The sequence below is a fragment of the Mus pahari genome, chromosome 12 (genome assembly GCF_900095145.1).
Source record: "Mus pahari chromosome 12, PAHARI_EIJ_v1.1, whole genome shotgun sequence".
Taxonomy (NCBI): domain Eukaryota; kingdom Metazoa; phylum Chordata; class Mammalia; order Rodentia; family Muridae; genus Mus; species Mus pahari.
The window spans coordinates 38,682,526-38,697,248 of record NC_034601.1 but is presented as its reverse complement, the minus strand read 5'-3'; the positions used below and the strand labels follow the sequence as shown (position 1 = coordinate 38,697,248).

The following is a 14,723-nucleotide window of genomic DNA, read 5'->3' as shown; positions in this document are numbered from 1 at the left end:
GAGTGGGAGAGGCTCCTGGTATGCTAACAGAATTTTTACAGCATGAACAGTCCAAAGCAGCACTGGGCTTTGGACCTTCATTAAAATTCTTTAGATACTACAAGAGACAAAGGGAACACCTTCTTTATCAAGGCTAAGAGGGTAGAAGAAAGGCATGTTTGCTGAGAAGTAAAGCATGCTTGTTCTAGTGCTGAGGGCCCACTCTACAATGGGCACATGAGTCTTGGAGTGCAGTCACGATTTCTGTATTTGCCAGTAAGGTGGAAGGGCCAAAGACAAGACACCAGGAAACAAGAGATGGGCTGTTTCCAGGCTGCTGCTCTGCATCTCATTTTGGCATAGTGACAACATCCCATATGAACCAACTTCTATACTTTTTAAAAGATCACACTAAAAATGTAACTAGTTCTGAAAGAGGGGTGAAGTCGCCTCCATTTCATAAAACCTTAGTGAGATGCAATTGCTTAGGTAAGTTTACCTGAAGAAAAGGCTTAGGACATACTTCCCAGATAACCAGAAGGACAGAGTGCCTTATGGATAGCAGCCTGTTCCAATATGCTTATGAGCTAAATCAGAACATTTCTAGCAAGAGCGTATAAATTGATCATCATAATTACATAACTGTCTGCAAAGAAAGGCTGTCTCTACAGACCTAGGAGCACAGAACAACAAATATTTAAACAGGAATCCCGGTGTGAACCATGCTGCCCAGGATCAACACCTCTAATGGTGCTTTTGATGAGAAGTGTGCCATCGGAACCTCTGAGTCAGGAGAGCACCAAGCAGACCAGGGAGAGTTGGCAGGTGGCCGACTGCCTCTAAGCTTCAGATTCACCCTTAGAAACGGTGTTGAGAACTCTATACTGCCTAGTCTCCAAACAGTTTATTTTTTAAATTCTTTTTGTTACCTATATAAAACAAACTGAAAATACAGAAGGAAATCCATAATTGAGTAATAATGCTATCTTACGGCAAAATGATTGAATATCTAAACCATACTGTAATTTTTCTGTTGTTTTAGGTAGGACTTACACAGTGGGCATATGGAGGTCAGAGGAAAGCTTGCAGGAATCTGTTCTTTCCTTCAGCCATGTCGGTCCTGGGTATTGAATTTTCAAAAGGGAGTGGGAGGGGATACATATCCACATGCCAAGGACCTGACTAACTACCGAAATCTGATGCAGAATGTCAAAACAGCAGCGACGGGAGCAGCTGCATTTGGGATGAGCAGGTTCAGCAGGAACAGGAAAGAAAGAGCAAGCTAACGCATTCAACAATGCACTAGGCAACCCCCAGGGAAACAGGGAATATAAGACAATTTTGTCTAAAGGAGTTTTGAAAGTGAGCCAGGCAGTGCAAGTCTGGTCCTCTGACAGGTCTATTAAGGGCTTCACTAGATGCATATGCCATGTGGCCTATGGCCACTTGCCTGGGGACCTAGGCGAGCAGAGATGGGAAGGAACATGATTGACAGAAGCTCTCTGCATATGATTCCCCCAAAAAGGCTGAACTCAGAAGTGTTGGAAATGAAAAATTATGGACAAAGATTATAGGAAGGAAGAAGTGGGAGTCTTGAGGGATGATATGGAGAGATGAAGGCATGTTCAAGCATGGCCAGGGGGCTGGTGTGAAGACTGCAGCACAGGAGATGAGGAAGGCAGCTGGTATAGCCGAGGGCAGGCGCCTCCTAGGAAAGACCAGAGAAAGCAGGGAAGCAGGATTCGAGAAGAGTTGGCAGAAGATACTGAAACAAGCCCTGCTTATTCCCGGTTTCCTGTAGAGCTGTCTAAAAATTCAAGGAAGAGGGAGAGAGAATGAGGGCTATGAAACCAACCTGTGAATGTGAATGTGCTAATTTCAATGCTATAATGTCAAAGACATGAGGAGCAGAGTTTTGTTATGACCTCAGCAATTGAATGTGGAAATGTCTGTTGTACTGAAATTCTAGTATGATATTATATTGAAGCTTAATAAAACCATTAGTCATAGTAAGCATATTTTGATTTCATTTTACTTTTGGGAGGCTAGTCTCATGTAGCCCAGGTTGGTCTCCAGCTGGCTATGTGCTAAGGGTCACCTCCAGCTGCTGCTCCTCTTGCCTCCTCTTCCCAAATGTTAACATTACAGGCATGCACCATCACCCCTAACCCAACACTATTTCTGAAAGAAAAGAGATGGATGGAAATAGAATGACCACAATTCCTGTTAGGGAAAGCCAGCTGCATTTGTAGATTAAGTGCATGAACCCTTGAAGTGGAGGTGAGACTGTGCATAGGCTCAGAAAGCAAAGGAGGTTACTAAATTATGAATAAGAAGAGGGATTTGTTGCTGCTTTAGTGAGCAAGTGGAAGAACAGAGAAGAAAGTCCACAAGGCTGGGCCCCGCAGTGGAACAGACCATGAGGAGGCACCTCAGAGAATAAAACAATTGTGGGTGCAAAAATCAGGGCTGTGGACTTCAACCGTATCCTGCCATGAGCTGCAGCATCAGCTGTGTCCTGTCAGTGGGTGAGCTTTAAGCTCCCATGTGAGTGACCACTCTACTACTTGTTCTCCCCAGAGTATGAAGACTCTATCCAGTTAAACTCAGGAAGCCATGGGGCCATCTTTCACTTTCTGGCTCATCTGTCACTGTAGTTAGTGTCCATCCAAGGATGGGGAGAAACACCAATGGGCCCAATGAAGATGGTTGGGTTCTGAATTTCCTACAATGGTGTCTAGGACAATACTCAATGCACAGAGAGCTGGGGACTCATACGGTCTGCATGAACAGTTCCTTCCCTCCCAGTCACTTCTCAGATCATTGCACACTTGGCTGTTTGGTCTGTCTGTCTGTCTCTCTTAAAATTAACTTATCATTTGATAACCCAGTATCAGGCCTTCCCCTCCTCCCAGTCCTCCCTCATGCAAGTCCTCCCCCGATTCTGCCTCCCCCTTCTCTTTTGAGAAGGGCAGGACCCTCTCTGGATGTCACCCCCTCTGCTTCTACCACCATCTGACAGCTCTCAGTTTTTACATCACAATCCACAGCAAATTCCAGTGTAGCAGAAAGTCCTCGCTGGCCTGGGAAGCAGAGCTAGGATGCTGGCTGGCCTAACTGGGAAGCAGTACAACCTGGAAAAGGCTCTGAGTCAGGGGTCCTGAGGACAAGGCTCGCAACACACTTGCTCTGAGTGGCTTTTGCAAGACACTTCTATGCTCAGGGCTTTCTTTTCCTTATTCATGAAACGAGGGGCTAGACTGACAATCCTAAGGTGCCGTCCTGCTCTAGGATATTTTCTGTTCTAAGGTTTTATAGTAAAAAAAAAATATTATAAGTTAAATATTTTCTAACTTCAGCAGTTAAAAAATTTTTTAGTACCCATTCTGAACATTTAAAAATAGACACCTGAAAATAATTCAGATACCAGACTAAAAGTTCTGAGATCTTAAAAAAAATTGGCACATTATACTATTATGAAATCTCCATTTAGTGCTTTCATATTTAAACTGTTTAATTGGAATGGAATCCTGAGTTCTCCAGATTTTTCTTGTACAAGTTTCTTCTGGCATACGATGCTTGAAGGCGGCTTTTAACTTTATCATCTCACTTTCTGCTCTATGCCCTTACACGGTCTCCAGTTTACATTCTTTACCCAGCAAACCTCACCTCAGAGGCCTGAGTTCAGTTCCCAGAACTCACAGGGGGGCTCACATCGCCCATTATCTCCAGCTCCAGGGATCTGATGGCCTCTTGTGGCTTCTACAGGCTTCTGCATGCATGAGGTACACACGTACTCATATGGCCTCACACAAAAACACACAGATTAAAAATAAAGAAATAAAGAGTGCAACCAAGCAACGAAGCAAGCAAACCAGCTTCTCCAGAGCTGATGAACTTGAAGGCCACATGGTTGATTACCTCCAGCCAAACCAGACGCTTACACTTCCATCCCAGTGACGCCTGTTCTATACACCCTGGGGCACCTACCCAGCCAGTGACATCTTGCTCTGCTTTCTTAGCAGCAGAAGGGAACATATTCCTCACAGTACAACACTGCTGAACGCTTGCACTGCCCCTTGATACTGTTTTCCTCACACAGGGCAAAGGAATCATGTACCCAACACCTACATGACTTGCCAGGATTGATGCCATCATCTGGCTGTACAGCTATGCCTTTCAATGTGACCACGTTTCCACATACCATACACATAATTCTTCATCCTGACTAAATGACAGAGTTGTTGTTAATGATCACACATAAGAACATAAGGCTTCCTTTAACCTAGGTGACACTGATTCTAGAATAAAAACAGTCATGGGCTGAAGTAGTGTATCCCAGTAGTAAAATATGCATTTAGCACATGCAAAGCCCTAAGGTCAACACCATCACCATCAAGCAACAACAACAAAATACAAGTAACACACACACACACACACACACACACACACACACTGACTGCATGCTAAGTTAAACTTGGAAATGAAAAGGGAAAATGTATTTAATTTTAAGATAATAAAATGAAAAAGCTTTATTTGACAATAAATAAATTCTGCAGGACACAGCACCAATAGAGAGGCACTTGGTATAAAAGCGTCAGAAACCTCTGAATAAGGTGTGGAACCAAAGGCACCAGTGTGGGAGGAATCACTCCTGACGGCTGGCCTCCCAGATGGATGCTCCCTGTGTCCTTAATTAACATTCTATGCACAGACAGCGATTCTATCAGTGAGATTTATTGGCATATAAAGCAAACTCCCTCTTCAGAACTGTGAGATGGTACATGGCGAAGTGGTGCTGTTCCCATTAGAAGCCCTAGCCTTCCTTTACAGAAAGGGAATGAGCTCCATCAGTCCATCAGACAATCTGCTTCACTTCTAACTTTCAGCTATGCCCTTCTAGCTGGGGGTAACATAAAGGAACAGGTCACTGGTAATAAGATGATTCTAATGGACAGCATTTCTGAAGTTGATTTTTGGGCTCTTCAGAGGGAAGATGCCCTTCATATGTACACCAGAAAGATTTTCAGAATCTAAATAATGGTACCTGTTTTCTTCCCTAAGGTCATTTTCCAAGGCTTTGGTCTCCCGTTCCAACTTCCGGGATCGTGTATGGTCTCTCCAGGCTCTCAGGACCTTCAGTTGAAGCTTCCAGTCAGACAGAGTCCCCGCTTTCCCAAGCTTAATCCTATGATCCAGAATCAGCTTGTGCCAGGCAGAGAAATACCGTTTTTGACACTGAAGTGGAAAGATTTGGAAAATCACCACCAATCAGCTGTTGTGATTCAGATATGCCACACTGACAGCCCTGTCCCCAGATTTTCCCATCACACTGATCACACACAAACATAACCTGTGATTTGAATGGAATGGACCAACGCTCAGTTCTCTCATGGTTATAGGGATGAGGAATATTTAAGCTAGGCATCAGAGGTACCCATAGCTTTAGACCTTAAACTAAAATACTGAATTCTCATTACAAACAAAAATACTTAATTCTCATTATAAGGCACTGGTCCTGTGTTAAACTGGGATAGCAGCTCATATCTTAGACAGAAACTAGAGGTCTTAAGAAGCTTGAGCGAGCTGCTTCCACTAAGTCCTACCCCACTAAAGATGTCTTGGGAGCTTCTAATACCAAGCCTTTAGTTCAATCTCGTCTCAAGCACCACTTATGTGCTACACAAGTGAACACAAGTAACACAATGGGGCCTGTTCCTTGAAAACAAGACAGTTAAAAATGACTAGTTTAACCTGGCTACTGCTAGTCATGTTATTAGGGTTTTGATGAGTTGGCCTAGAAAATTCCAGCCCTCATGTGCCTAGGTAGCCAACAGCAAGTTAGACAAGGTTTACCAAGTCTCCAGAGTGTGCTCTATTTATGATCCAGGTCTGAGGAGAAAATCACTGTGTACCCAGCTCTTGTCTATATACTCCATCCTCATAAAAACAAACAAACCAATGAATGCAAAACCACTCTGCTCTTTCTAGTTCCCTCTGCTATCATTTCTTGGCATCAACACCACCCACACTATGTCACATTTTCCTGTCTTCATATTAACTTCCCTGTCTTTACTGTCGCCCCTGCTCTGCCTACTTCAGGATTACTTCCCAGTTAGTCTAGGCCAACTCTTCCCCAGCTGCAGGGCTCCTCCCACTGTATTCCAGTGAGCTTTGCCCTCTTCGGCCAAGCTCTCCCCAAACTTTAGCAGGATCTCTGGTTTACTGATTTCCATGAAACTGTGGGACTCCGGAGAGGGCATAGGGCTCTTAGCTGGGAATGACAAACCTGGCAGGGGCTCTCAAGTATGGGATCACACCGAAAGCAACCTCATAGGAAGTGGCCTTACGGGACAGCTACAGGCTTACTCACTACTTTCTTCTTTTAAAAACACTTAAGGGATGCTACTTCAGCATTTACTACACACCCGCCATTGTGTTTCAGTTTGGGAGTTTTAAACAAAGTTTAATCTCTACTCTTGGAAGGCTATAGGGAAATGGATAACCCAAATAAAATCTGGGCCACGAGTAAGATGTCTCTGCTATGTGAAGGCACTTGTCCCGCAAGCCTGAAAACCTGAACACTACTCTCAGAACCCCCAAAGGAGAGAACTGACGTCACAAAACTGTCTTCAGGGCTGGTTTGTCTTCTGTTGCTGTGGTAAAGGTCACAACTGAAAGCATAGGGCCAAAGTGGCTTATTTATTTTACACGTCACAACCTATCATGGAGGGAAGTCGAGGCAGGAACCTGGAGGTAGGAACTGCAGCAGAGAGCATGGAGGGATGCTACCAGTTGGCTTTCTTCTGGGTTCACTTTCAGCTGCCTTTCTTATACAGTCCAGGCACCCTTGCCTAGAGATGGCACCACCCGTAGTAGGATGGGCCCTCCTACATCAATCAACAATCAAGAAAAGGCCTCAGACATGCCCACAGGCCATCTGATAGAGGTAATTCTTCAAGGTGTATAAGGCTGACAACAAAACTAACCAGGCCATTCTCTGACTTTTACACACATGTCCACCTCCATATACCATGTACACACACAATAATAATAATAGTAAATAAACAATGTTAAAAGACCAATAAAATATAAAGAAACATATGCTAGACTTCATGGAAATATATTACTTGGCCAGAATTCTTTTTCTATTCAGGATATCAGTTACATTCCCATTTCGATAAACACACAGGGTTATAATACCTCATTAGAGGAAACAATGAACAACATAAATTGAGCCCTTATTCCCTTTGTGTCACATCAAATCTACATGAGAAGAGGAGGGAGGCCAGGAGGCAGAAGAGAGAAGGATAAACCTGGTGCACAATAGGTTTGTCTTCACCCATAACAAGGGGACACCCCGCTGTCAGGCTGAGGAGTCTTCTCTTTTTCTCATCATTATTTGCTTCTCTATCTTATGGAATAGACCATCTTAAGATATTTTTTAGATTTACATATTTTATTTTTATGTGTATTAGTATTTTCCCTCCATGTATATATGTGCACCATGAGGGTGCCTGGTGCCCAAGGAGCTCAGAAGTAGAAAATGGACCCCCTGGAACAGAAATTAAGGATCATGGAGAACTACCATGTAGATCCCGGGACCCAAACTCAGGTCCTCTGAAAAAACAAGTACTCGTAACCACTAAGCTAGTTCTCCGGCCCCAGAACACAACATTTTTGTTAGTATATGCCACTATTGAAAGAAAATATCCTGAGCCTATTTACCATATTCACTAAGATTTTCCTCTTGAGCCGGGGATGTAGCTCAGTGGTGGAGATCTTGCATTAGCATGTGTAAGACCCTGGGTTCAAGTCCTAGATCACCGAAATAAAAATAGGAGCAAATTCCTCCTGGTTGACTCAGTGAAATAATCTATACACAGCTGTATTCAGTCTCTCAACTCCTGGGTCATACATAATTTATGGTGAAATTGTACAAACATAATCCAACTTGATAATAATATTACTTATTATATCCTTGTAAACAAAATTTTGTAATTTTTATTTTATGTGTATAGCTGCTTTGCTTGCATGTATGTCTGTGTACCATTTGAGTGCCTGGTGTCTGTGTACCATCTGAGTGCCTGGTGTCTGTGTACCATTTGAGTGCCTGGTGTCTGTGGAGGCCAGAAGAAGGTGTTGGTTCTCCTGAACTGGAGATACAGATGTTTGTGAGCCACTATGTGGTTGCTGGGAGCCTAACCCAGGTCTTGTGGAAAAGCAGCCAGTTTTCTTCTCCTAATTGCTGACATCTCTCCAGATCATTTCCTTGGATTATTATGTCCCTCTTGTTATAAAGTTCAAAGTAACTTCTATGTACTATTACATTTTTAATTGTCTAAATATTTGTTTTTTTATTGGTGGTAGAGATTAAACCCAGGACTATGCACATAAGCAAATAATATACATCCAGGCTACACCCCAGCCCTCTATTGTTCTACATGTATTATTTTATTTATGTGTAGATCATTATGATAAAATAGAAAGTGTAATAATTCTTGTGATTCAGTTCACTGAATTAAAACTTTAGGTAGAGATTGCCGGATAATTGAATTCACAAAGTAAAGCATCAGTGTTAATCCCAAGGCTAAACTCAAACATTCTGGCATTGTGGTGATGTCTTTAATCTATAGCTAATTAATTAGTCTATCCTAACAGTGAAGGGTATATCTTCTGCTTTGAAATTGAACGAAAACTACATATAACCTACTATGGTAGAACAGCATCTTTAGATACTTACCTGAATTTAGGAGATCAAAATTAGAGCCCATAAACTCTGTAGTCAATATGTTCCTTTAATATCCGAGGGTTAAGCCCCTGGGAGCAGTGGGTAGGTTTCCAGGGTGTGGAGTGAGGCTGACTGCAGAAGCTAACAACAGCTCCAGGACAGATGCCTGGAGTCCTGCTTTAAAATTAATAAAATTGCTATTGGGCGTTTCCTCCTGCTTGCCCAAAAGCAAGCTTATTAAAATTTAGATTAAAAAATAAAGGATGAATCAAAGATCACTGCTTAGTTATTCTTGATGCATAGTAAATATTCCTTAGGTAAACATGACTCTGACACTGGTAAAAGGAATACACTCCCAGTCCTCTCATTTAACTTAGAAGGGACAAGAAGTGTCATGATTCCACAGATAGCATCTACTTGTTCCCTTCACTCTGGTATTAGTCACTTTTCTTACTGCAGAGACAATTCTTGGTAAAAGCAATTTAAGGAAGGGTTTACTTGGGCTCTAGGTTCAAGGGCACAGTCTATCATGGCAGGGAAAGGAGGCAGCTACAAGGGTTAGCAGTAGTTGCAGTCTGACAAAGTCAGCCACATGGTACCACAGTCAGGAGGCAGAGAGGGATGAATGCTGACCTAAGCTGGCTTTCTCCTTGGTCTGGTGCTGTTCGCATTCCCAATGGGTCTTCCCTCCTCAAGTACACCTCTCTGCAAAGTCCCTCACAGGTGTATCTCTGCAGGTGTAAATCCAGGCAGGATGATGAGGATTAAAGGTCATCCCCACATCCCCAGGAAATTGCCTGCTGTTCCTGTCTCTCCTGATCAGTTCACAGTCTAGAGCTACAATGGTGCATGTGATGGTTTGTATATGCTTGGCCCAGGGAGTGGGACTATTAGAAGGTGTGGCCCTGTTGGAGTAGGTGTGTCACTGTGGATGTGGGCTATAAGACTCTCATCCTAGCTGTCTGGAAGTCAGTATCCTCCTAGCAGCCTTCAGATAAAGATGTAGAACTCTCAGCTCCTCCTGCACCATGCCTGCCTGGATGCTGCCATGCTCCTGCCTTGATGATAATGGACTAAACCTCTGAACCTGTAAGGCAGCCCCAATTAAAGGTTGTCCTTAAAAGAGTTGTCTGTTCACAGCAGTAAAATGCTAACTAAGACAGAAGTTGGTACCAGGGAGTGGGGTATTGCTGTGATAGGTCTCACCATGATTTTGTTGGAAGAATATGGATTTTGGAACTTTAAATTTGGAAAGCAGTAGAATCCTTTAAGTGAGGCTTAATGGACTATTCTAGTAGGAATATGGAAGATATTGCTGCTGAGAGTGACTTCAACTGTGCAGACCTGGCCCATGAAGTTTCAGTGGAGGAGAATTTCAGTATGTGGCAGAGACTATTGTGGTATTCTGGTGACGAATGTGGCTGCTTTTTGCCATTGTCCAAGGAGTATGCCTGAGACTAAGGTGAAGAGATTTAGATGAATTGCTTTGACAAAGGAAGTCTCACAACAGTCTGGTATAAATTCTGTCGTGTGGTTACTAAAATTGACTCTTATGAAGAGTGTTTTAATGAAAAGAAGCAAGCTAATAAAGGAAAAGTATAAAATGTAGTTTGAGTATTAAAGGGGTGCCAGGAATTGAAATGGAGCTGAACCTGTGTTCAAGCATATTAAATTTAATTAAAGGAATGGTGACTTTGGGGAGAGATCCTACCAGGCGTGGTGGTCCACACCCTTAATCAATCCCAGAAGACAGGCATGCTGATCTCTGAGTTCAAGGTCAATCTACAGAGCAAGATCCAGGACAGCCAAGCTGAGGCAGTGAAAGAAATAGAAAGCAAAAAGTTGGTGATATGTAATAGAACAAAGGGGCCACATTGCCTTGGTCATGGTGTCTGTTCACAGCAGTAAAATGCTAACTAGGACAGTGCTCTAGCCCCTTGCTCTTAAAAGCACACTTGAGTTGGAAGAAGAGTGCATTCTGATCAAGCCAGGAGAACCCAAAAGTTTTACTAGACAGGTAACTAACATGACCTTTCTCCATTTCTTTCTTAATACATTTGCTTCTGTATGGAATTTTGGTTGCTGATGGTGTCCATATAATCGTATGTTCTCCCTGTAGCTTTTACCATCTGTTTATTAAGGCTTGATATGGTAAATGAGCCAGAGTAAATCATGACAGGGATGAACTGTACCTAAGTATTTACCTATAATAATTTTTCAAATACAATACTCCAATGTGAGAGGTTTTAAAGTGAAATGCTGTCTTCCCCTTAAAATCTTCCACAAGACAGCATTTAGGTTTTAAGGTTTCCACTAGAGGGAAGAAATGACAACCTACCCTGCTAAATTTATTACCTGCACTGGAGTTGCCCTCGTTTTGTTGGCAAGAAAAGCTCTTCCCTGAAGTGTAATCACACCGCTGTCACTGCAGATGATTGACACTACGTGGAACAGCAATTTGCTATCTAATCTTCATTGTAATTCTAACCCTGTCACTAGAGATGCTCGTTCTGATTAATGAAGTGGGTAACTCATCAAAATTCCTTAGCTAGTTCCCTTTTGTCAGAAAGCTCAGTGATAATTGCATCAAAATTCTCTGTCATGGAAAAGTAAACAATGAATTGCAAAGAGGACAAAAATGTCAACAAGTTTACAATTTATTTTTTGCTGAATGGAACTAACTGTGGTGCAACCTGTGGTCTAGGGGACTTGGCGAAGGTTCAAATGTCAGGGAGAAGGTCTCCTTCCCACAAACACCCTAGGGACTCCTTTCTGCTCCCATTCTGAAAGGAACAGACATCCCACACTGCAACTGGAAGAAATCTTCATTGCAAAAAAAAAAAAAAAAAAAAAAAAAGGCACAGCAGGCAGGTGCTACAAAGAACCTGGGACTTGAAAAGGATGTTTTACTGCAGTAAGAAGGCCTGGGCTTCCAGTGCAGAAGTGAGAAGCCCCTATGATCATCCTGCTCCTCTTTTCATGATTTTGCCTCCCCACCCTCCAAAGAAAAGAAATCGTGACTCCACCCACCCCTGACAATTCTCTAGATCCCTTAACTGACTTCATCAAGTTTCCAGGACACAGTGCTAAGCCAATCACTGTCAGATTCCATGGAACACTCCAGAGGCCTGAATGCCTCTACCAGGAGACACTTCTCTATTCAATTTCATTCTTTCATCTTTTATACGTATTTTTTTTTTTTTTTACAACCCTTGGCTTTAGAGTTAACAAGCACATCCAAAAGCACAACAAGAGAATAAGCCTTCACCCAGCTTTACAACTATCAAAACTACTGGGAACGGTGTGTGTGTGTGTGTGTGTGTGTGTGTGTGTGGGGGGGGGGGGGGGGCTCATCTGTCTTCCTACACCTGTCCCTCACCTGCAGAGTCTGAACTCCCAGACACTGCACACTCTGACATTTTACCATAAATGTGTCAACATGCTCAGATAACATAAGGATGTTTGGTAAAATCAAATGCTGTTAGAAGTTCTAATCAACAATACTGTGTTTATTGAACAGTCAGTCTGTGTTGCTCTAGAAGGAGTAGAATTTCAGGAAGTAACTGGTGAGCCTTACCATAATGTAGCTTATTGCCTGATCACTGTGGGACAGGGCTCCTTTCCCAGCCTGGCCTGAACTACATTTCAGGATGCTACCATGCCTTTATGAAGGCTGACCAGCACTCCCCATGGCCTTCTCGTTTCCTCTGAGATACACTCATCGCTCCATTAGTCCCTGCTCTCTGCCTCACCTTCTCCTGAGTACTTGTACACACAAACTATGCTGGGAACACATCTTACCTCAGACAACAGCAGACAAATGCTGGCTTCAGCTCCAGGGTGGTCCAACAGTAAGACAGTGAGTGATGTCACTATCCTCACCCACAGGAGATTTTTATAAATATTTATCAGAAATGTCTAGTGTTTAAGAAAAAATTATTCTACTCTGTAAATTTTTAGAGAATGGCCTGAATTTATGTCATAGGCTTCCCCTTATTTTATTTTATTTTATTTTGGTTTTTGATTTTTTTGAGAGATAGAGTCTCTCTGTGGAGCTCTGGCTGTCCTGGAGTTTGCTCTAAAGATGAGGCTAGCCTCAAACTCAGAGATCTACCTGTCTCTGCCTCCTGAGTGTTGGGATTAAAGGTGTGCGCCACCACCGCTTGGCTTTCTCCTCAGTTTTTAAAGGCAGATTTCAATCAGTATATTCTTACAACAAAACAAACAACAACATCAAGCACACTGAAGATTAGGTATTGGTAGATTACCTGCTGAGACTGTGTAAGGCTTCGGCTTAAGATCCAATACTGGAAACAAACACTGTGGAAGAGCAGGAACCTCTAGGCCCTCAGTGCTTTGGAAGGATAAACACTGGCTCTAAGTCCTCTCATGAGAATGGACAATTTGGGTTACTCATGAGGTGAGACAGAGAGAGAGAGAGAGAGAGAGAGAGAGAGAGAGAGAGAGAGAGAGAGAGAAACCTCCTTGTCAAAACTGGTAAATTTTAGTGGGGATTTTCTATAAAGCTGATACATAAAAGTGAGCCACATGTCTCAGACATGTCAGGAACTATCTCCCACACAGTGCCTTTGGCAATAACTTAGAGGCAGGCTCGCCAGGCCCCCACACTGCACGCATTTTGCAGCTCTCTCTCTCTCTTCACTTTGATTTTCAAGGAGGCCCCCTCCCTGACACAGCAGAGAGGACAGCGGCTGTGTCACTCCAGAAATGGCTTTGCTTCAGTGCTCTGCAGGCCTTCTGATAACAGTGAGATCTTTGGAAAGGAACCATGCTGTATAAATGAGGCACTTAACTACAGTTTCCAGCATCCTGGCAGGAAAAAGAATGCAGATTTCCCCTCCATATATCACCATGCTTTCTTGGTCTAGTTTTGGGTAGATATTTGGAAGGCTCTAAGCCACAGGCATAATATTAACAATGATTCCCGTGGGTCATTATTATCTTACCCTCTAGCAGAAAAACCTAACCAAATAAGCAAATCAAAACTTTCTCCCCAGAGAATGCAGATTTAGGCTAATATCACCCCAGTTTCCATTGTTCTCTGAGACTTTCCCAAGCAGAAGGGATCACAGAGTTTCTAATCTTATTAAACAAAAATGTATTTCAGAATAGAGAATTAAGAAGGCACTTTCCAAACAGTGTTAAGAATTTCATGGTTAATCCCATGTTGTTTCTGCTAATTAGCTATGACACATGAATTGCTGAATCTCCCAAAGAGATTTCACTGCCAGATCAAAGAGAAAATAGGAGCAGCTCTACTGGAAAGTTGCTATCAAAAGACAAGCTCCTGACATGGTGAAGGGGAAAGCTGAGGAGGGTGGATGCTGAGTGCCACCTGAATGCATGCTAACAGCAGAGCTCAGCTCCTCTCAGGACTCTTAATTATGTGGCCACCAGCACTGAAACAGCTGAAGCAAGCGGCCTGCTTTCAGTCTGAGCTCAGCCTGGGTTACACGGCAAGTGTCAGGCTAGTCTGGGCTACCCTAGGGAATTTGTCTGGGGAAAAAACAAAAAACAAAAAACAGACTAACTAAATAAATGGCTTAAATGAGATGTTAAGAATTTAGAGGTACAATGAAAATCTAAAATCAAAGCACAAGAAATGATAGACTTAAACTGGAACAATTTCTAGACAGAGATTTCCCTGCTAATACTCTGTGTGAATATCTCTATCAGGGCTATGCCGTGAAATATTCTGAGCACACAGGCTGTAATCTGACCCTGACAGGAGTCACTGGGCATTTTCCTCTGGTTCATCTATGGCCAGTGAAGGCAGCTTTGGGCTCCCTTAGAACTGGGCAAGACATTAAAAACAATGAATTTATGAAATTCTTGGGCAAATGGATGTATTTGGAGGATATCATCCTTAGTGAGGTAACCCAATCACAAAAGAAGTAACTAGATATGTACTCACTGATAAGNGGATATTAGCCCAGAAACTTGGAATATCCAAGACACATTATGGAAAACAGAAGAAAATCAAGAAGGATGA

General features: G+C 42.8%; 1 protein-coding gene across 1 annotated transcript in view; it reads right to left on the bottom strand.

The window, feature by feature from the left end:
* Ccdc191 (coiled-coil domain containing 191) overlaps positions 1-14,723 on the bottom strand; it is a 70,856-nt gene that overhangs the window by 27,160 nt on the left and 28,973 nt on the right. Inside the window, exon 8 of the mRNA XM_029544334.1 lies at positions 5,027-5,217. Within this exon, the coding sequence (XP_029400194.1) occupies positions 5,027-5,217 (191 nt within the window). The remainder of the gene's footprint in view (positions 1-5,026; positions 5,218-14,723) is intronic.